Source organism: Pleurodeles waltl, chromosome 2_1 (genome assembly GCF_031143425.1).
Source record: "Pleurodeles waltl isolate 20211129_DDA chromosome 2_1, aPleWal1.hap1.20221129, whole genome shotgun sequence".
NCBI lineage: Eukaryota > Metazoa > Chordata > Amphibia > Caudata > Salamandridae > Pleurodeles > Pleurodeles waltl.
Genome location: NC_090438.1, coordinates 456,918,330 through 456,942,459, shown reverse-complemented (window position 1 = coordinate 456,942,459; position 24,130 = coordinate 456,918,330). Strand labels below are relative to the sequence as shown.

General features: G+C 43.7%; 1 protein-coding gene across 2 annotated transcripts in view; it reads left to right on the top strand.

Annotated features, from left to right (window-relative positions):
• The window catches only part of TRMT12 (tRNA methyltransferase 12 homolog), a 200,304-nt gene that overhangs the window by 155,731 nt on the left and 20,443 nt on the right, over positions 1-24,130 (top strand). For both annotated transcript variants that reach the window (XM_069213269.1, XM_069213260.1), the window contains one exon: positions 455-612. In XM_069213269.1, the coding sequence (XP_069069370.1) occupies positions 455-612 (158 nt within the window). The remainder of the gene's footprint in view (positions 1-454; positions 613-24,130) is intronic.

The window sequence follows — 24,130 nt, the reverse complement described above, 5'->3', positions numbered from 1 at the left end:
ATTGACTGCATTGATGATTTCTTTGCTGGAGATATGTGCAGCAAGGAATGAAGTTAACTTATAGCTGCATATTTATAATTACTATCACCTTTTTAAGAAAATTCAGCGAGTTAGACTTTCCACAACAGACCTTGAGAATAAGTGCCCTCCTATTGCTTTGTGCAAGACCTCAATTGCAACCATATGATGAGAAGATTCCTAAATTGGACATTAGGAGTATTTGAAGTTGTGTTTTCTTTTGCCCTTTTCTGTTCTGTACGTGTGAGAAGGTCTATAACATTTCAAAGTTGCTCCAAATTTAAAGACGTTTGAATGTAAAATAATATTTATAGTGCTCCCAGTGATAGCAAAGGAGACACCATGAGGATACTTTATGCAGTCAAGAAACATTGAATGCAGCTTTATGAATGTACTCTCGTATAAAATTGTTCATATTTTTCTGCTCTAACTTCAGGAATTGGATATTTTACTTTACCGTTCCTGGTACATGCGGGAGCAGCATTTCTGCATGCCTGTGAATGGAACCCACATGCAATAATTGCGCTTAGGAGGAACCTAGACCTGAACAGAGTATCTGATCGATGTAGGATACACGAGGGTGACAACAAGAAAGTAAGTTTTGGCTCTTTAACAGATCTCATTTACTTTTATGCTTGACTTGTCTGTCTCTTCCTCAGTTAGACAAGTTTTGATTTGGAGGGTGTGCAATTATGTTCGGTCCCAGGGTTGCAAGAGGAACTGTCATGTATGCCTTAGTTCCGCAAGTATATATTTTCAGCCAGTGAGCTCACTACCACAATGATTTTTTTTTTTTTTTACTTACACACACTGATGTTTCTTCTCAGCACTACCTAGGATAACTGAGAGTTGTATCTGCTCCTGTGTTACCCAAAGTATTGGGATAGGAGGTGGACTTGTAAGGTTTAATATTCTGTGTTATGACAGTGGCTATAATTATGTGGGCCAACATCTAATATCCCAGTGTGTTTCTTATGAATGATGCCTGAGAAATCACACGAGAATAAGTGTTAATACCGACATTGAATTATAATACTGGTCCCTTTGCTGGCCTTCATTGCAAGGTTTTTCTATAACATTAACCATTCTTAAGCCGGTATATTTGAATTTTTCTTATCTTCGTGTACGTCCACTGTTTTGTGGGTCCGATTTTTCTGGTGATATCACAATTGCAGAGTTCCTCCCTGCAACAGTAATCAGACACGCTATGAATTCCACAACCTTGATGTCATTAGCAATTTCATGCTCACAAAATGGTCACAGTGCAACGGAGGCTTAAAATGTAGGGTCAAACTTCAAGACATGTTTTACTTAAAAGTTGATTTATAAACCTGACAGCCTTGGGGTGATCTTCCCTAAAGTTTTTGCCTGCCTCCCTCCATTTTTCTGACCAGTGCTGAAGTACTTGTGCCTCCTCTCCTGAATATGGTAACATTGGCTCTTACCCAATTGGCATATTTAATTTAACTGTAAGTCTCCAGTAAGGTGCACTAGAGGCACCCAGGGCCTGTAAATGAAATGCTACTTGTGAGCCTAAAGGACTTATTGTGCCACCCACATTAGTGGCTCCTTACCCGTGTCTCAGGCCTGACATTGGAAGGCCTTTGTGTGCAGTTTCACTGCCACTTTGATTTGGCATTTACAACTAATTGCCAAGCCTTAAACTCCGGCTTTATTACATATGTCACCCCTAAGGTAGGCCCTAGGTAGCCCATAGGGCAGGGTGCTATGTAAGTAAAAGGCAGGACATGTACTTGTACTTTTTACATGTTCTGGTAGTGAAAAACACACAAAGTCATTTTTCACTATTGTGAAGCTCAGTCCCCTCAGAGGCCAGCATTTTAAATTCCCTTATATATACTTTTAAGTGGCAATTCCTGATCTGAAAGGAGTGGCATTGCCATGTTTGGTCTGGTTGGAATGGTAATGAGAAATCCTGTTCACTGGTGAAGTTGGATTTAACTTTACTATTTTAGAAATGCCACTTTACAAAAGTAGGCATTTCTCTGTGCTTACTGCTCTCTGTGCCTTACAGCCTACCTCCAATCCACATCTGGTCTATGCTGATTGATAGCTCCCCTTATGCATTCCACCCAGACAGCCGTAAACACAGGACGCTTGGCTGCACCTGCCTTCATCTGCATACTGATGGGTCTTTCTGGGCAGAAAGGGTAGAGGGGCTCACTTACATTTGAAAGGCTAGTGGCCTGACCACACACAAAGGACTGATAACCCCTCAGAGATCTCTTGGCAGACAGGGTTGGGTTGAAAGGGGAACTAGTGCACTTCAAAACCATTCTTTGACGTTTTCCCCACTTCAAAGGCACATTTGGGTGTGTAAATATACTGGGCCTGTGACCCCTTCAAATCAGACACTTCTGGACCTACCATGCTGCCCAAAGGACTCATCTGGACTGCTTTTCTGGAAGCCCTGCTCTCCTGCTTCTTGCCCTGCTGCCCCCTGACTCTGCTAGAAGGACTATGCCTTCCCCCACAAGTGATCTGCAAAGGCTTGGACTGAGCTTGCCTCCTGTTAAGAAGTCTCAAGGCCATTAAAGACTTAAACCAGAGAGAGAAAATACACTGTGTCAGAAAGTTGACCCAACGCCTGTAAAATTTGATGCAACATATGCATAATCGACACAGCCTGTCTCGCGGCTGAAAAACGCCTACCAGATCAACGCAGCACCTGTTTCATCCTCCCAGCGTGTTTCGAATTTCCACGCGTCCTCCCTGGGTGTGAAAATACCCTCTCACTGCCGTAAGGAACCAAGGCTGCGCACCTGGAAATCACCACATCACCCTGCCCTCGAGGAAAGAATTGACGCATCAACTCTGCCGCTCACCTCACAACTCATTATTATGGATTAAGACCCATCTAAACCTTTAAAAAGTGATATCTTGACTTGTGCATATTGGATCTTTATCATTTTGGTCATATTTTATTCAAATAAATATTATCCATTTTTCTAAATTGGTGTGGAGTACTTTTTTGTTGGTGTTCTCACTGTGTTACTCTGTGAGTTATTGCACACATACTCTATACATTGCCTTCTAAGTTAAGCCTGCCTGCTGGGTGCCAGACTACCGGAGTGTGAGCACAGGATAATTTAGGTTGTGTTATGTACCCTGCCTAGGACTGTGATCCCTACTTGGACAGTGTGCATACCTCAGCCAACTAGAAGCCCAATTTCTAACAGTGACACATAACAAACACCTCTCCTTAAGGTGCTGCAGAACCTTTTGAAATTCCTGTCTAGTTAAATTGCACCCTTTGAATTGAAGTTTCCAGTATTTAAACATTTTGACTGGTTAGATCTGTTTAGAATGTATTCCCATAATTACTTTTTTTGTCAAAAGTAAGATGTCCTTAAAATTCCTCTCTTTTTGACTTAAATGGTATATTTTCTGTTTGTGTCCTAGCATTTTCTGTTTGTGGTCCTTCACCACCTACATGCAACAAAGGACAAGATGTGTACAATGTGATTGTGCTCATATAATCTTTTTTTGTTGCACCCATTTGGGGTGCCATGGTACTAGTAATTTATATATTCGCAGAAAGGAGCTTTCTCATTATCAAAGACATTCACAGTGTCTAAACAATCCATGTATCTGTTGCATAAACTACATTGGTAGATTCATGTTAACTTTGTATTGGAATACTCTGTCTTGTTGGTGATCTGAGAAAGCTTCATGAAACTCTAGTTCTTAATCTTGTTATGGGATTATCATTTAATAGGCATTTGTGTATAGATGTACATTTAGAACAGAGCCAGTTATTTAAAAACATTGAGTGAAGAATATGTATTTAGGGTTTCTTATAACGCAGAAACGTATATGAGTAATATTTAGGCACGCAAATATCTAAGAATAATTTTGTCAAATTGTTCTTGCAATGGGTGCTCTGAAGTAAGTGCAAAAAATGAAGTACTGAGTAGCGCTCGTGGAATATCACACGTGCACGGAGTGTAAAGAAAACAAATCATGTAAAGTTCCACAAGAAATGTCTCAGGTGAGACAAGTGTTTGAGGGACACAATTCTGCGGGCTTTACCCTAATTTCAACATAATTACTTGTGAATGTTGCACTGCACTCGGGAGCAAATCATATTTAACAGCCTCGCTGTAGACGTTCACCACAAAAGGGATACCTTGTTTTTAAAGTATTCATAAATTTGTGCTGTCAAAGGATACCTTCCTGGAGATCTTCCCATCCCAATGCTTTTATAGTCCTCCAACAGCTATCAAGCTGTTTTGTTTCCTTCATGCCATTTTTCAAAGTTAGAGATGTGCTTTTAGTCCGAAAAGACTTTAAAATGTTCTTGAGCGTGCAGATGGTTGACCAGATGTAGTGCAGTGCTAGTATAGTACTAGCTATAGTACAGTAACAATGATGTTGCATTGATCCACTATGATACAGCCATCTGATTCTCTCACGGAATGCATGACTGCTGTGCTCCATTTGATCGAGTCTAAATAATGTGTCATTTCCATCTCCCCTTCAGAGTAATTTTAATTAGCCTCTAATGAAGCCAGATCTGCCTTTCGCATTATATGTGTATTATGTTTCATAAACAAACCTCTTATAAAAGCGTTGACTGTTCCAAACTGTTGCATTACTCCTTACAGCGCCTACATTTCTACCTATAGAGTCCTGAATTTATTTTGCATTGCTGTAGTCTTGCCTCAGACCTCTGCTGCATCCGCACCCAAACAACAGCATTCAGTCTCCAAAGTCCAGATCTTAGAATTACCTTGACAAGGTTGGAGTACCTGGACTTGGGGTGCCATATCTACATTGTTCATATTAACTTTCTGTACATTCTGAGCCATTGTCTTGTCAGGCAGTAATAACATCCTAGATTTATTGACAAATATGCATCCCCCAAGTAAAACAGTAACTGCTATTAATTTGCACAAGTTATAGAAACAATTCAATTATCACTATCTTCTCCACTGTCGATTTAACTGCAACCCATCTTTCTTTTACATCTGTTCTCGAAAGAATTGTGTATACTCTTCATTATTTTTTTTCTTTGCGCTACCCTATTAATTCTGCCATGCAACTTTGAGAATTGTGTTCTGGCAGTTTATGTCAAGAACAAAAGAAGTATTATAAAGTAACTTCATAGAAGTTAGTTTTTTTCTGTGCGATTTGATTACTGGAATTTTTTTTTTTTTTTTTTTAAACATGTTTTGGCGCAATTTTTATTCTGTTGGTTTACCCCTTCTATTAAAGCTCTGCGCCATATTGTATGCAGCAAATGGCTGACCTCAAGGATTGCAGACCTTAGTGTTTCTTTTGAGTTTGCGCCCTGTCTGCCGAGTCACGGGTCTTCTTCCCCTTTTGGAGGGGGTACAAACTTCAGGTTTTCCAACGGCGGAGCATAGCAAAAAACTCAGCCCCAAGGTCATTGAGAACAGCCCCTGCGCATCAGGATGATCGACTTTCTTTATAAATAAAATGTCGTCTCGATTTCTGATGAATAGGACCACATTTCAGGTAGGCAGAAAAAAATCTGGCAACACACACTGCATTATTAGTGACAAACCATCTGTGTGGATGCACTATCTTCAAGGAAATCCCGACCAAGCACTCTGAGGGTGGCAGATTGTCCTCCTGAACGGAGTGACTGACCTGGCAGGATGGACTTCTACCCTACAGGGTCTATATAATTTCCTTTAGGCTTGACCCTAGCCTTGCATTTTTTTATTTGGTACTTGAGCCTTTGCTCAGATAACTCTGCTTTCCATTTGTAGAATGTTCCCTGTGGAAACCAGTCTTGTTGAAGTGGAAATGCCCATGTGAATCTTCAGTAGAAATTGCTTACTTTGTTATGAGATCCAGGAACGACTGCTGGCATAACACAAGAGGCCCACTGTACATAAATGGTATTTGGTATGGAGCACAGCATCAAGTCTGTCACAGACCTCACTGACCACTGAACATTTTGATGATATCAAATTACTTATTCACTTCAGATCCCAGAGGCCGATTATATAGGGGGAGGCACACACCGTACAGAGAATTTGTGAATGGTCAGTTTATATTATTCAAACTGTTTCAACCATCTGCATCTTATACTCTTCCTCACTGAACTGTCTACCAAAAGCTTGTCATAAGTTTGACAGTTTTTAGATATCATCACAACTGATGGCTTATTTAGACTCTGATAATTTATTACTGCTGGATCTCTTATTTAGTGATTGGTCACCCTGACGTTTCTTGTTCATCACTCTCCTTCTCTAGGTTGCTTTTGAAAACCTACAGTAGGCTGCATTGATTAATGTATAAATACAAGATACAAAATGAATACTTGTCCTTAATATGATTTAATACGTTTTTCATTCCAAAAAATTACTGTTTATGTTCACCTTTGAAAATGTGGTAAGCATCAATAGAAAGTTAAATCACACATTAGCAAGGACTTTGGCTTTCTAGTGTTATGCTTGTACGACGAAAACCTGTGGTGCTTTAAATTGTCCAGAAGCAAGTTTATTTTGTTTTTTATTAACCTTGACTATGCAATGAGCTTTCTTCGTTTTCAGACATCATACAAACACTGATCAACAACCAAACCGAATTTAATTTCTGAAACTTTGTCTTCGTCTAGATCTATACGGAATGTTTGATTAGTGCTGCTAATGTTGGGTCTTTCTTTCGGGTGTTAATGACCATAACCATTACTAAACTTTACACCTCCCATCCAGATAGGAACTGCAGGGGTCTTTATTCTGATGTGTTTTTTTTAATCAGTGTTGCCCGAGTAGCAAATTAATACTATACTGACAGGTAGGATATATATAGCACTGTAATAGTTGTATATATATATGTTCGATGGCATGTGTAGCTGCAGATACTCATGCTGTGCACTGTTCCTGCCATCTAGTGTTGGGCTCGGAGTGTTACAAGTTGTTTTTCTTCGAATAAGTCTTTTCGAGTCACAGGACCGAGTGACTCCTCCATTGCGCATGGGCATCGACTCCATCTTAGATTGTTTTCTTTCCACCTTCTGGTTCGGACGTGTTCCTCTTCGCTCCATTATTCGAATCGGAAAAAGACTATAAATCCTCGAAAAGCGTCGGTATTGTTTGCGATCGGGAAACATCTTCCATTGACAACGGCGAGACACACTTTCGGTGGCCCTTCGGGGCTTCCACACCCAGCTGAGGCCTGGTCGGCCCGACCACAGATGTCGTTGAAGCCTAATGGACCGGACCCCTTTCCGTTTCTGCCCAAAGTGCCACGCTAAGTATCCCTATACGGACCAGCATCAGGTCTGTAATCTGTGTCTGTCACCGGAGCACAGAGAAGATACTTGCGAGGCCTGCAAATCCTTTCGATCAAAGAAGACCTTGAGGGATCGGAGGGCGAGGCGGATGCAGATGGCGTCGAAAACTTCGGAACATCTCGACGTCGAAGAGGAGGAGATGACTATCTCCATCCAGGGATCGGACTCGGACGACTCCGACGGAGACCGACCGCCTACAGCAGGCCAACAAGTGAGTATATGTCTGCCCCGACCGAGCCCCACAGTCAGTCTAAGAAACACAAGGCCTCGGGGACGCCACTGCCTGAAGGCCATGGCTCGACCCATAAAAAGCAAAGCGGTGACCAAGCAACACCTTTGGCACCGAAAAAGGCCAAAATCGTGCCACAGTCTTCGGACTCGAGCCGAGAACCCGGCGTCGAAGAATCTCGACACCGACTTGTCGAGTCAGCTAAGCCTCGAAAGAGCCTTTTGGAGCCGAGACCTTCCATCAGCATGGGCATTTTGGTGCCGAGAAAACCGTCTTCGGAGCCGAAAAAGACCTCTTACACCGAGGAACATGGGCTCTCTAAGCAGCTGAAAGAGAGGCACAGATTTGAAGAGGAGCTTCAAATTGAAGAGTTTGACCGAACGTAGGCACGGATACAGATCCATAAGAATACTGGGAAGATCCAGACTGCCTCTCCTCTCAAGTTCAAGAGAAAGCTGGCTTTCCAACCACAATCAGAGACTGATCAGCCAAGAGCTAAAGTGGCCAGGGAAAAATCGCCAATTAGACATTTTTCGCCAGAACATTCTCCCCCACATTCGCCACAAAGGACAGGGTCACCTATTGCCACACACACTGCACAGTCACCCACACACACACTGCAGTCTCAAGATGATGTAGACCCCTGGGACCTCTACGATCCCCCTGTCTCGGACAAATGCCCTAAGTGCTACCTTTCAAACTGTCTCCACCGGAGGATAGCACCTCATACACCCAAGTCTTGGCCAGGGCTGCTGCATTCTATAATGTTAGCATGCATTCAGAGCCATTGGAGGACGACTTCCTCTTTAATACCCGGGCCTCCATGCATGCCTCCTACCAGAGCTTGCCCATGCTCCCAGGCATGCTTAAACATGCTCAGCAAGCTTTTCAAGAGCCAGTCAAGGGGAGAGCCATCACACCGCGGGTGGAGAAGCAGTACAAACCACCCCCTTCGGACCCAGTGTTCATCACGCAACAGCTGCCCCCAGACTCTGTAGTGGTTGGTGCTGCAAGGAAAAGAGCCAACTCACAATCATCGGGAGTTGCACCACCTCCCGATAAAGAGAGTCAGAAATTTGACACAGCGGGAAAGAGAGTGGCGTCACAGGCTGCCAACCAGTTGCGTATTGCAAATTCACAAGCCCTCCTTGCACGTTATGACCGAACTCACTGAGACGAGATGAGTGATATCATCCAGCATCTCCCCAAGGAAAATCTAAAACGGGCTCAACAGGTGGTAGAGGAAGGGCAAGCAATATCGAACAATCAAATTCGTTCCGCATTGGATTCCGCTGACACTGCCGCAAGAACAGTGAACACGGCAGTCACAATTAGACGGCACGCCTGGCTAAGGTCCTCAGGGTTCAAACCTGAGATACAGCAGGCAGTACTGAACATGCCTTTTAACCAGCAACAACCGTTTGGGCCACAAGTGGACACAGCATTCGAAAAGATGAAGAAAGGCACTGACACAGCCAAACCCATGGGCGTGCTCTACTCGTCCCAATATAGAGGGACATTCAGGAAACCGCAATATAGGGGAGGTTTCAGACAACAGCCTTCAGTGGCATCCACCTCACAAGCAAAACCCATCTACCAATCCCAATATCAGAGAGGGGGGTTTCGCGGCTCCTTCACGGGACAATTCCCAAGATCAAGGGGAAAGTTTCAGCCCACTAAGCAGACCACCAATAACAAACAGTGACTTGTCTGTCACCCTTCCCCAACACACATCACCAGTGGGGGGAAGACTAACATTTTACCACAAACATTGGTCAGACATAACCACGGACACATGGGCCCTATCAATTATCCAACATGGTTACTGTATAGAATTCACACATTTCCCTCCAGATATTCCCCCAAGAGCGCACAAACTGTCGGCGCAACATCTAGACATGTTACAAATAGAGGTGCAAGCACTATTAACAAAAGAAGCCATAGAACTAGTAGCTAACCATCAAAAAGGAACAGGGGTTTATTCCCTATATTTCCCTATTCCCAAAAAGGACAAAACACTAAGACCAATTTTAGATCTCAGGGCTCTAAACCTATTCATCAAATCAGAACACTTCCACATGGTCACACTACAAGATGTAGTCCCCTTACTAAAACACGGAGAATACATGTCAACACTGGATCTAAAAGATGTGTATTTCCATATACCCATCCATCCATCTCACAGAAAGTACCTCTGGTTTGCCATACAGGGCAAACATTACCAATTCAAGGTATTGCCCTTTGGGATAACAGCAGCACCCAGAGTATTTACAAAATGCCTCGCTGTAGTAGCAGCCCATATAAGGAGACATCACATGCACGTATTCCCATATCTCGACGATTGGCTAATAAAAGCCAACACTCGACAACGGTGTCACAATCACACACAGTATGTAATAGATACCCTACACAAACAAGGGTTCTCTATAAATTACCAAAAATCTCACTTACAACCATCCCAACTACAACAATACTTGGGAGCCACACTCAACACTCAAAGAGCGATTGCCACTCCAAGCCCACAAAGAGTACAATCATTCCAAACCATGCTATCAAACATACAACCAAATCAGCACTACATATTCAGATTTGTTATGAAACTCCTAGGCATGATGGCATCATGCATCGCAATTGTCCCAAACGTGCAGCTAAACATGCGGCCCTTACAGCAGTGCCTTGCAAAACAATGGACTCAGGCACAGGGTCAACTCCAAGATCTAGTGTTGATAGACCTCCAAACACACTATTCGCTTCGATGGTGGAACCCTGTAAATTTAAACAAAGGGCAGCCTTTTTAAGACCCTGTGCCTCACGCCATTCTCACAACAGATGCGTCAATGATTGGGTGGGGAGCACACCTCAACAATCACAATATACAAGGGCAATGGGACAGTCAACAAAGACAACTACACATAAATCATTTAGAACTGCTAGCGGTCTTCCTAGCACTAAAAGCATTTCAACCTCTTCTAGTTCACAAACACATTCTTGTCAAAACAGACAATATGACAACAATGTACTACCTAAACAAACAGGGGGGAACACACTCATCACAACTATGCCTCCTAGCACAAACGATTTGGTATTGGGCAATTCACAACAATATTCGCCTAGTAATGCAATATATTCCAGGTATTCACAATCAATTAGCCGACAATCTCAGTCGAGATCACCAGCAAACTCACGAGTGGGAAATACATCCCCAGATACTACAAAAATACTTTCACCAGTGAGGGACACCAGACATAGATCTGTTCGCAACAAAACAAAACGCAAAATGCCAAAACTTTGCATCCAGGTACGCACACCCTCAGTCCAAGGGCAATGCTCTATGGATCAATTGGTCAGGTATATTTTCTTACGCTTTTCCCCCTCTCCCACTCATTCCTTTCCTAGTCAACAAAGTGAGTCATAACAAACTCAAACTAATACTCATAGCACCAACGTCGGCACGCCAACCGTGGTACACCACACTGTTGGACCTCTCAGTAGTACCTCACATCAAACTCCCAAACAAAATAGATCTGTTAACACAACACAAACAACAGATCAGACACCCCAATCCAGCAACGCTCAACCTAGCAATCTGGCTCCTGAAGTCTTAGAGTTTGGCTATTTAAATCTTCCAAATGAGTATTTGGATGTCATTAAACAAGCAAGAAAACCTACCACAAGGCATTGCTATGCTAATAAATGGAAAAGGTTTGTTTTCTACTGCCAAGTAAACCAAATCACACGTTAGATGCCTCCATACATGACATTGTGGGTTATTTACTACACCTACAAAAAGCAAATCTCGCTTTTTCTTCCATCAAAATTCATCTCACTGCAATCTCTGCTTACTTGCAGATTAAACACACAAAATCACTATTTAGAATACCAGTCATTAAAGCCTTTATGGAAGGACTAAAAAGGATCATACCTCCAAGAACCCCACCGGTACCCTCATGGAATCTTAATATTGTACTTACACAACTCATGGGCCCACCTTTTGAACCCATGCATTCTTGCCAAATCCAATTCTTTACGTGGAAGGTAGCATTTCTAGTAGCCATCACTTCACTACGAAGAGTTAGCGTAATACAGGCGTTCACTATCGAAGAACTGTTTATACAAGTACACAAACATAAAGTGGTTCTCCGCACAAATCCAAAATTTCTGCCAAAAGGCATCTCACCATTTCATTTAAACCAAACTGTGGAGCTCCCAGTCTTCTTCCCACAGCCAGACTCAGTAGCAGAAAGAGCACTGCATACATTAGACATAAAAAGAGCACTAATGTACCATATAGATAGAACAAAACCATTTCGTAAAAGTAAGCAATTGTTTGTTGCTTTCCAAAAAACCCATGCTGGTAACCCTGTATCCAAACAAGGTAGAGCCAGGTGGATAGTTAAATGCATACAAACTTGTTACCTAAAAGCTAAAAGAGAACTACTCATTGCACCAAAGACATACTCCACTAGGAAGAAAGGGGCAACAATGGCCTTTCTAGGTAACATACCAATGACAGAGATTTGTACGGCAGCCACTTGGTCTACACCTCATACGTTTACCAAACACTACTGTGTAGATGTGTTAGCAACACAACAAGCCACAATAGGACAGGCTGTACTAAGAACATTATTTCAAACAACTTCAACTCCTACAGGCTGACCACCGCTTTTGGGAGGATTACTGCTTTGTAGTCTATGCACAGCATGTGTATCTGCAGTTACACATGCCATCAAACGGAAAATGTCACTTACCCAGTGTACATCTGTTCGTGGCATGTACTGCTGCAGATTCACATGCGCCTGAACAGTATGTATGTTGTTTTGACACGTATATAATTAATTTGGGGATTGAGCCTGTACCCCTTGAGGGCCGTACTTGTGGTTTTTATCCTTTCCACATGTTGGGTGGTGTTCCAGCGTTGGCCCTCTTTCCAATATGGTAGGCTGCATTTTGCAGTCTAGTTGTGCGGAGACAGAAAGGAGATCACAGGGCAACGTCTGGCGCGTGTTTTTTTAATTAGCATTCTCAGTAGGTGAAAGTAACAGCGAGCGCGTGGTGGGATTTCCTATCTGCAGATGTGAGCCCATGTGTAACTCAGGAATACATGTTTGTAGAGCAGTCAAACATTGACACTGTTGTGTCACTCACAGTCACATGCATAATTAATCAGCACAATGCAGTCACCTAGCAGTTTCTAACTCTGCCCCAATGCAACATCGATTGATGGTTTGTTGAGCCACAAGAAGTAGAATGTCTTGCCTTGCCTCTGCACAGTTATGGGGATGTCCTGCACCTCCTTCACCATGTCGAGTACACACTTGTATGGAGCTTTATCGCAGATGAGTTTCCACTGACACTGGGGATATTTGTACATGTGTAACTGAAGTGTTTACTGGGAGCACACGGAATGCTTCGCATGGTTCTGTATCACGGTAATCATTTAACCAGCTTGGCTGTTCTCAGCCATTATGCGTTTCGATGTGCCCTTATGCATTTGTGACGGGCAAGGCAAATCGCCTAGCCCTTTGACAGTTGTGTGTGCCACCCACATTCAGATGGTGCTTAACCACTGATGGTGGTCCACTAGCATGGGTGATAATGGTATAGAAATAGGAAAACCTTACCACAAGATCAGTTGTGCGTATACTCCCACTAGCTCGCTGTCCATTGGTGCAGTGCATACACATGTTTTGGGTGCATTATAGGGTAATCATTGGATATTGGGATAGTTAACGCTCCCCATTTTTTCACCTTAGATTGTTTCAGGCTTTTTACGAGGTATTCCTTGTCTAAGAGTACTTATACTATTGTGTGGCAAGTAAGTTATTGAATTGTGAGCCTTCGAGTCGATTTCATGCAGCACAAGCATGAGGGAATTTTTTTATTTATCTCGTTTGTGTGCAGGTTGTTAGTTGGATGACTACGTTCTGAGGCGACCCTTTTATGGGGTTGAAAAATCGGCAAACCCTCCCTTTTGAGTGACTCCTGTGATTTATATTTTAGTGGATTCTACTTCTAGTTATGAACTCTTGTGTTTCTATTTAACTGTTTCATACAACCATTGGGACTGTACAGTGTATTTGTGTATATGTGTTGTATATTGAAGCACTTGTTTGAGCACTGATTCATCTGCACTACCATCACTAACGGTTTTGTAATAAATGATATTATCTAATGCATTTAAAATGTAAACCTCTCTTCATGTCCTGTGCTTTTGTGATTAGTTTGGATGTATGAGTAATAATGAATTGATTTAGGGAACCCTTTGTAGGTGATCATGAGGTTCCCAATTCTAAATACGTTCCAAGGGGCAATTGTTCTTACTAATATTTGGAAATTATTAACCAGAAATATGTGGTCCAGTAACCTACAGCCAGTGTGTGGACCAGTAAATGTCAGGTATGATATGACTATAAATTAAGATTTTCTGGGCCAGTAACCAATGCCAGGCATCATCTAGCCTACCAGGCATTATGACATCTTGTACTTGCTGTTCATACATTGTATGGCCCACTAACTGCTATTCCAGGCCTTCAGTGGCACATGTTATGTGGCTCAGTAATTGATGTAAGTTTGACGTGGCATCATTGGCGTGGTTTTCCCCCTAACATTTTGCCTTCAGACCTTCTATTTTGCTGACTTTGTTTTTGCTGGCCTTAGGACTCTATGTACTTTACCACTGCTAACCAGATTAAAAGTACTTGTGCTCGCTCCTTAGAACTTGGATTATACCCAATTGACATATTTAATTGACTTGTAAGTCCCTAATAAAGTGGTGCTACCTGTGCCCTGGTCCTGTAAATTAAATGATACTAGCGGCCTGCTGCACTAATTGTGCCACCCACCTAAGGAGCACTTTAAACACATTGCAGCCCAACCTCTGCAGCCTGTGTGTGTGTGCAGTCTTTAACCACCATTTCGACCTAACAAAGTAAACCATTTTCCAGGCCTAAACCTTCCTTTTTAATACATGTCACCCCTGGGGTAAACCCTGGGCAGACCAGAAGGCAGGGTGCAATGTATTTAAAAAGTAGGACATGTACTTTTATGTTTTACATGTCCTGGTAGTAAAGAAACCCCTACAGTTGTTATTCACTACTGCAGGGTCTACCTCTCCAATAGGATAACATTGAAATTACCTTATTACATTTTATAAGTGTAATTTCCAAACATGAACAGGTAATCAATTAATGTTTGGTGTCCCTGAAATTGAAATTTAAGATCCTAACTTATGGGGAAGTCAGATTGAAATTGCAGCGTCAAAAAGAACTGCAACTTTTAGAAAGTTGCCATTTTCTTGCCCTAGCAATTTGGTGCCTCTAGCCTGTCTCTGGGTCACATGACTGGGTGTGGGTGACAGTTGGGCTTTGTGTATGTAGACAGCCACACACAATGGGCACATTAGGTATGACTGGATGGGGTGTCACTAACACGCTGGAAGGGAGGAGCTGGGCACGGCCCCAAATACACTTGTATAGGCTGTGTCCTGTCTCCACACAAAGGGCTGCAAACACCCTCTAGTTAATCTGAAGCAAGGCCAGGAAGGCAGGGCACCTGTGCACTTCAGGCATGCCTGTAGAAGCTTCTCCCCACTTCAAAGGCACAACTGTGTATAAATACTGGACCACGGACACCACCACTTCAGTACACTTCTGGACATGTGGATACTGTGCCAGGAAGAAATACTGCGGTGCTACTACAAGGACTGCCACTTTGCTGGACTGCTGCTCTGAAGGAACCCAGAGTGACTCCAAGGGGTAGTTGGTTGGCCTCCTGATCTGAAGCCTCAGGGATATAACAGGCTTTCAACTACCTTGCACCTGCTCCTGGACTCTGCCATCTATGAGTCTACCCTGCCAAGTAGAGCCACTCTAGTCCTGGACAACTAGAAGTGGGTTAAGGTGCTTTGCCACTCTGTGGATCTAGTGGAACCGATGCATCTTCTCTGCTGTGCATCCCATCCCCAAGCAGAACCAACGTATCTCCTCTGCTGCATGGATTGGATCCCTTCGCAAAGACTTGCATCACCACCAAAGCACACATCACCTTCAGAACCCCCACTGCATGACACATCTTCCCAGACGGCCTCAACAATGCTAGACTCTGCAAGGCAGCCTTGCTGCTCCTTCGAACCGATGCATCGCCCTGACTGCATCTGCACCTGAACTTTCCATCACAAGCGCTGTTGACGGGATCCTCAATGACGATGCAGATTCTCTTATGTAGCTGGAGAAAATGTGCTTTGAAGTGCAAAATGTGTCTAATTTACAAAAGTGAAATCATGGGCAGATAGGCATGGGGATCTATGCGAGAGTTCTTTACTTTTAGGCGATAGGTTCACTTGCATAGTTGCGCATCTCATCACTTGTTTGCGCACACAGCTGACGAATGTGCACACAGATGTTTCATCAGTAGCAGTACCAGTAAAACCAAATGGATGGCCTGCTTTGTACCAGTATGAACAGCGACAGTGTCAAAATATCAAAGGTCTTGTTAGAGCCTCTGCATCTGGCAGACAGCACCAATGCCAGCAGCACAGTAGACAGATTGACACAGTGAAACACTCTTTTCATTGTGACAGATATTTCGGACAAATCACAAAGAAGCTATGTTGCTATCTGTTAGACCTGGCATCCTTGGCATGGTTTCCCCTGTATTTTTGCCTCTGATTCCTGTATTTTTGACTTTGTGCTGGACTTCGTTTTTGCTGGTTTTTGGTACTCTGGGCACTTAAGCACAACTGACCATAGCTAAAGTGCAAGTGCTTGTAAAGAAGTATGAGTTTTGACCACTGACTCCATGTTGCACTTAGCCTAGCAGCACATCATCACATTAGTGACCACCAACTTCATTTTGCCTATTGACTTTTTTTTTAGCATTAGCCAATGCCACGTTGAAAGCTGCAAGTAGTTTTCCACATTGTACAACATGCACATGTTTTCTAATGTTTGTGTTCTTTCCCACCAGGGGCTAAGGCTGATAATGTACTCAGACGGCAGGGAACGGTCTTGTTTTGAATTGGCAGCTTGGGATTGTGGCCAAGTCCCGATGTGTTATTTTCAAAGCTGGCTTAAAGCAATCAGCATTTTTTTAATAGATAAACTTCTGCAGTGAGAGGGATGGTCTAGAATTTTCCTCTATTGTTTGTTCAAAGTATAAGAGGCCGAGACCAGATGGACCAGGGACAGAGAGTGTTTGCAGATCTCAGGCATATCCAGGATGCTTTAGTGTGTCATCCTTACTGTGAGGATAATTGATCTCGCTCTCCTCGGTCGATTCTGGGATCTGGCGATCTGATGCTGAATAGGAGGGAGATTAAGCAGTTTTGCCCTTGCCTCATGGTGATGCATATTTGTAAATTCATTATTTGCTTTACATTATAATATAGATACATATATCTGCTGTGTATATTGCAGTGTAGAATCATTTGTACATGTTTTCATTTCATTGCTGTGACCATTTTTAAACGTGTGCTTTCAGCATGCTAATCTCCTTATACGAACCTTGAAACCTGTGCGTTCAGCATGCTAATCTCCTTTTAGGAACCTTGCCAACTGAAATAATAATTGTCTTCTTTGGACTAAGGAGCGTTCCAGAGATTTTTGTCAGTTCATGAGTGTTTCAGCTTGGTCATTAGTGAAGCAAAACAGTGCTCCCTGTATAAATTGTGATTATGATTGCTTATCCCTGATTGGCATATCTGATTTACTAGTAAGTCTTTAGTAAAGTGCACTAGAGTTGTATAGGGCCTGTAAATCAAAAGCTACTATTGGGCCTGCAGCACTTATTGTGCCACCCATGTGTGTAGCCCTGTAGACATGTGTCAGACCTCCCACTTCAGTGTCTGGGTGTGCAGTCTTGCACTGACAATTCAAACTGGCAAGTGTACCCTCTTGCCAGGCCCAAACCTTCCCTTTTCTACATGTAAGTCATCCCACAGGTAGGCCTTAGGTAGCCCCATGGACAGGGTGCAGTGTATTTAAAAGGTGGGACATGAACTGGTGTGCTTTACATGTCCTGATAGTGAAATACTGCCACATTTGTTTTTCACTATTGCAAGGTCTGTCTCTCCCACAGGTTAACATGTGGACTGCCTTTAGATATATTAAGTGGAGTTTCCTATTGGGAGCAGATAGAGATGTGGAGTTTGGCGTCTCTGAACTCACAATTTAAAAATACATCTTTTGGTAGAGTTGGATTTTAGATTGTCTGTTTAAAAATGCCACTTTTAGAAAGTGGGCATTTTCTTACTTAACTATTCTTTGTCTCTGACTGCCTTTGGAGTCCGCATCTGGGTCTGACTGACAGTTGGGCTGTTTGTGAATTCCTTCTAGACAGTGACTCAAAGGGAGCTCAGATGTGTCCTGCATATCCTGATGAGTCTCCTGGACTAGAGTAGGGAGGGAGGAGCTGAAACCTGCATCTGAAAGGGCTATGCCTGTCCTCACACAGTGCAGTCTCCAACCCCCTGGAGTGTGATTGGGGCCAGGCCTGGGCAAGTCAGGATCTTGTGAACAACAGAGACTTTCCTTTGAAGTTTGCCTACTTCAAAGGCAGAAATGAGTATAAGTAGTGGACTCAAAACCCCAGGCTTTGGAGCACTTCTGGATCAAGAGGAACCTCTGCCAAGGAGAAGAGCTGAAGTGCTGCAGCAGGAGTACTGTCCCTTTGCTGTATGTGTTTTGCTGGGTTGGCCTGCCATTGCTGCTTCTGCCTTAAAGAGGACAAAGACTGGACTTTGCTGTGTATCCTGCTTGTGAAGGTTTTCCAAGGGCTTGGCTTGAGCTTGCCTCCTGTTAAGAAGTCTCAGGGACATCAAAGACTTTATCTGCCAGCACCTGGACTCTCTTGCTGAGACCCCCTGACTTGCCAAGTGGTGCCACATCCAGTCCCTGGGCCCCTGGAAGGAGAAGCTGGCAGAACCAGAGAGAAAATCCACGCACCGGAGCCGAGCGGCTGAAAATCGACGCAACACCAGTAAAATTGACGCATTGCCAGCTCAGCGCGGATTTATTGCTGCTGAGTGTCTGGATTTTCTATGCATTGCCCCTATCCGTCAAAATCTTCAACATCACCGCACGGACCTGAGGCTGCTGGTCCGGAAACCAATGCATTGCTTACCCTGTGGAGAAAGAATCTACTCACGGCTCCACTTGCAAGTAAGGAATCGATGCATCGCTTATTTTTCTGACGCACGCTCGCCTGTGAGACTTTATTTTTCGCGTACACTAGGTTTTTAGTGCTAAAACAACACATCCATTGATTTCTATTGATTAAGACTCTTTTTACTTTAAAAATTCATATTTTTGTCGTTTTGGTCTTGTTTGGTTTAGATAAATATTGGCTACTGTTCTAAAGTGATGTGAAGTCCTTTTGTGAGGTTTTCACTTGTACCTTGTGTGTTGGTACCCATACTTTACACATTGCCTCAGATATGAGCCTGACGGCTTGTGAAAAGCAACCACGGTGGTGAGCAGTGGTTACCTGAGCTGTTTATCTTCCTTACCCTGACTAGAGTGAGGGTCCCTACTTGTACTGGGTGTAAACTGACTGCCAACTAGAGACCCCATTTCTAACACTACCTTTTAGAACAGACTTTTCCAAAGAGCAGGTCATGAGCTACTGGTAGCCCTCCTCTGCCTGAACATAGCTCTCCTGTGTTCAGCCCCGTTAGAAGCTGTTTGGAGAAAATTGGCTGAATGTCCATAAATGTATGTAAAGCTGATATTCGAGTGATAAATCACGTAGCATTGGGGTGACTTATTACTAATATTAGTAACTTGGTGCCAGAGGCACTGGGCCTATAGCTATTGAGTATTAATAAATACTGTCCAGGTTCAGGAAATCCAAATTAACAGCGTCTTCTTTGACATTACTGCGGGCAACCTTGCCTTAAACACTGAGGTGATCACTGCTTGTAATCTTGCTTAGGGGCACCTTCCTTGGAACACAAGTAGCTAATATTGCAGAAAAGGTTGGAGTCCTCTGTATTAGACTCATTATAATCATTATTTGGGGTAAAAACTTTCAGCCAAACCGCCATGAAAGATACCACTTATACATCAGGTAATCCCATGGGCTTATCTGCTCCTCCTTTAACGAGAAATTGAGTCTAACAGAAATGAACAATATCTAAGTTGACTTAACTGGCACAGAATGGCTTTCATGGATAGAATCTAGGCCAAAGAGTCCCAGGGAAAATATGGGATATTGGGACCCAATCGTAACAACTGCAGACTTTTGGCACTCATATCCGGGGATCCATATACTGCAGAGCCCACAACTTGGAATCAAACACACCTTTTTAGCACTTGAATGTGTGTAGCAAGGCAGTGCACCCCAAAGTTTGCTTAGAGGAGGTGCTGTGCTCTAGAGATTCAGAGTTCTGTATCAAAAACAAGGTAATGAATGGAATGCTTTAATTAATCTCCGCTTACTGACAGTTTTACTGGGCCGCAATCCAGTTCACAGTTTTTTCCCCACTATTCCCACTTGCTAGACTTTTTAGTTTATGCAGGGTCATCCCCAATCGTTTTGCCTCCTGCCTCCCATTTTTTGTGACCTGTTGCTCTTGTCTTTTGAACTCTGAGCACTTTACCACTGCTAACCAGTGCTAAAGTGCACATGCTCTCTGTATAAATTGTATTGTTGATTGGTTTATCCATGATTGGCATATTTGATTTACTAGTAAGTCCCTAGTAAAGTGCACTAGAGGTGCCAAGGCCTGTAAATCAAATGCTACTAATGGGCCTGCAGCACTGGTTGTGCCACCCACATTAGTAGCTCTGTAATCATGTCTCAAACCTGCCACTGCAGTGTCTGTGTGTGCAGTTTTAACTGTAAGTTCGACTTGGCAAGTGTACACACTTGCCAGGCCTAAACCTTCCCTTTTCTTACATATGAGACACCCCTAAGGTAGGCCCTAGGTAGCCCCAAAGGCAGGTTGCAGTGTACGATTAAGGTAGGACATATAGTAATGTGTTTCATTTGTCCTGGCAGTGAAATATTGCTAAATTCGTTTTTCACTGTTGCAAGGCCTGTCCCTCTCATAGGTTAACATGGGGGATACCTTTAAATCTGATTAAAGTGTAGATTCCCTTTGGGAGCGGATGGACATGTGGAGTTTTGGGTCTCTTAGCTCACAATTTTAAAATACATATTTTAGTAAAGTTGATTTTAAGATTGTGTGTTTGAAAATGCCACTTTTAAAAAGTGGGCATTTTCTTGCTTATACCATGTCTGTGACTCTGCCTGTTTGTGGATTCCCTGTCTGGGTCAGTTTGACAGTTGGGCTGGTTGCACCTCACAGTAGACACTGGCGCAAAGGGAGCTGGGGTGTAGCCTGCATATCCTGATGAACAATATGTGCTAGGAGGAAGAGGAGGAGTGGTCACTCACACCTGAATGGGCTGTGCCTGCCCTCACACAATGCAGTCTCCAACCTCCTGGTGAGTGTTTGGGGCCTGGCCTGGGCAAGGCAGGATTTCACATTCAAAAGACACTTTACTTTGAAGTAAGCCTACTTCAAAGGAGAAATTGGGTATAAGAAGGGCACCCAAAACCACAGACTTTAGAAAACACTTCTGGAAACAAGAGGAACCTCTGCCTGGAAAAGAGCTGAGGAAGAAGAGCTGCCCTGCCTGTGACTGTGCTTTGTGGAGCTATCCTGCAGTTGCTGCTTCTGCCAGAGTAAGAGGGCAAAGACTGGACTTTGTGTGCCTTCGATCTTGAGAAGAACTCTCCAAGGGCTTGATTTAAAGCTTGCCTCCTGTTGTTTGAAGTCTCAGGGACAGCAAAGACTTCTCTCTGCCAGCACCTGCAGTCTCTGGAGAGACTTCTACTCTGCCCTGTGGTGCCCATCCAGTTCCTGGGACCCTGAAAGGAGAAGCTGGCAGCCTAAATAAAAGAAATCCACGCACAGAGCACCGTGCAGGGAAAAGATCGACGCAACTTCGATCTGCGGCTGAAGAATCAACGGGCCACCAACTCCGCGGCTGATCAATGCTCGGCAGAAACGCGACCGAAGAATCGACACACAGAGCAGAAGAAACAATGCGCAGCATCGCTGACGGAGGCTAGGAGATCACAACCCGTGCTGCATGCTTTTCGGATCATCGTACGGCTGGATTTACGATGCAAGTACCGCTGGGCGTGTATAAACAACGCAAGGCCTGCCCGAACCCGAGAGTGCTGACCGGATCGACGCATCGCTCTCCTGCGGAGAGAAGAAATGACGCGCCCGACCCTGCGAAAAGTGGAAACGGCGTAAGGTCTCGCTCGTGAGTGGAATCGACGGATCGCAAGCCCTTTTTGACGCCCACTCGCATGTGCGGGGTTATGTTTGCAGCACCCAATGTACTTTTTCACGCTAACAGTGTTAGTGTGTGTTTAAAACTACTTAAAGACTCTTTTTGCATTTTTATTGATAACTTGATTTGTGTATTGTGGAGTTTTGTCGTTTTGGTCTTGTTTTGTTTAGATAAATATTTCCTATTTTTATAAACTGGTGTTGTTTCATTTTGTAGTGTTTTCATTAAGTTACTGTGTGTTTTGGTACAAATACTTTACACCTAGCACTCTGAAGTTAAGCCTGCTGCTCTGCCAAGCTACCAAGGGGGTAAGCAGGGGTTAGCTGAGGGTGATTCTCTTTTACCCTGACTAGAGTGAGGGTCCTTGCTTGAACAGGGGGTAACCTGACTGTCAACCAAAGACCCCATTTCTAACACCACTCTAAATAAAGACGCACCTTAGGCAAATCAGTACAAACTCTGCTCCTCATAGGAACAGTCTGTCCTGAGCTGCCAAGCAAGGCACTCCAGAAGGACCACAATCAACCCCAGAATGTTTTTGCCCTACTTGGGGCTCATCAGTAGGGTGCAGGATTTGCATATGGCTGAGTCCAAACTGAGGTGATGAAAGAATGATGGGATGAATACTACCCAAGCGACTGCTAGCGGTTAGCTTTACTGCAAGCATTCACCCCATCACCTTTTCTGTGTTTGATGTGTCACCCAAAGTGGGCAAGGTTATTTCAGACGTGGGCCCGTGCTCACTGTGCCACTGGATCCAAGCTACATCTTTATGAACGAAAACACAAGCAACTGTTTTAGGTTCCTTGTCTTCTCGTTCAGAGAAGATCTGGCCTGGCAGTTGGGGTGGGACTGCTTTTAGTAGTCAGAGTCAAATGTGATTTGCATATGGCTGAGTCCAAACTGAGCTGTCATGGTGGGCAAACGAATGATAGGTTAGAATGCTAACCTGATCACCTTCCAGTGGTTAGGTTTAAGGCAAAAACATTCCTCCAATCACTATTTGTGTGTTTAATGTGATGACCTAAGAGGCCACGGTATACCCAGATTAGGGTCCTGTGCTCACTGTGCCACCTTAAGCAATCTACACCCTACAAAAGAGCTCCAATCAGGTCAAAATTTGTCTTAGATTGTTTGTGTTGCAGGTCCAGAATGGTCTGACTGGGAGTTCAGACTGGACTGTTCTTATTGAACGGGGTCAAGGCTGATTTGCATATGGCCGTGTCCAAACTGGAGTGGAATGGTGGGTAAAATATGATGGGTTGAATTGCTTTTTTGAGTGATTGTCCATGTCTAGACTTATAACACGCATTCCTCCCATCACCTTTTGTGTGTTTGAACAGTCTGAGTTCAGTAAGACATCAAGTAACACTTCATAATTTACTGTTGTGAGAAGGAGGGTTTTTTGTTGAGTGGGGGTGAGCCCTTCTGAAGCAACAGCTATAGTCCTTGTCAAGGGTGAACCACAAAAGTCACTAAATTAACCTAGGCTTAACCCTCTGGTTGCTTGGCACAAAAGCAGTCACACTTAGCTTAGAGGCAATGTGTAAAGTATTTATACAGCACTCAACCAGTAATAAAGTGAAAACACAAGACAGGAAAAATCCCACATCAATTTAGAAAAAATCTGTAAACTTTTATATATCATTTGACACCAAAATGACAAAAACCCAATCAGTAGAACTCTAGTTATGAATTTTTCAAGTTTAAAGTGAAAAATACTGCCTAAAAATCAGAGCACTGACTGCAGGCGGGTGCCACTTGGAGGGTCAGGGCTCACTCTGAGTGGGTCAAGGTGCGGATTCAAGGTGGTCAGAGCCTTTTCTGTTCCTGAGGCTCTGATCAGGAAGCAGCCATTTAGCGCTAGGAGTCACTCTAGTAGGCCCAACTGAAAAGCAGGTCTCAAGCTGCAGGGCAGTCCTCTGAGGGCACAATGCAAGGGTCAGGCAGCATGGCAGTCCTCTTGGAGTAGGAGGACAGTCATCTGAAGTACACAGCAGGCCACTGACAGTAGAGTAGTCCTCTGGGAGTCCCCCTACAGGTCCAGAAGTGAACTGGAGAGTGGATCTCAAAGTCCTAATGTTATACCTGGACCCAGCTTTGAAGTGGAAGAAACTTGTGGGATATTCCTCCACAGATGGTGTTGGAATTTTGTTCCTCCCTGCCCTGGTCCCAGGATGTCTGAGAGCACAAAAGGCAAGTGTGAAGTTCTTTTGTGTGTGGGCTGATGCATTTCCTTTAAAGTGCAAGTGGGGCTGTGCATAGCTCCTCTCCTCCCACCCTGTC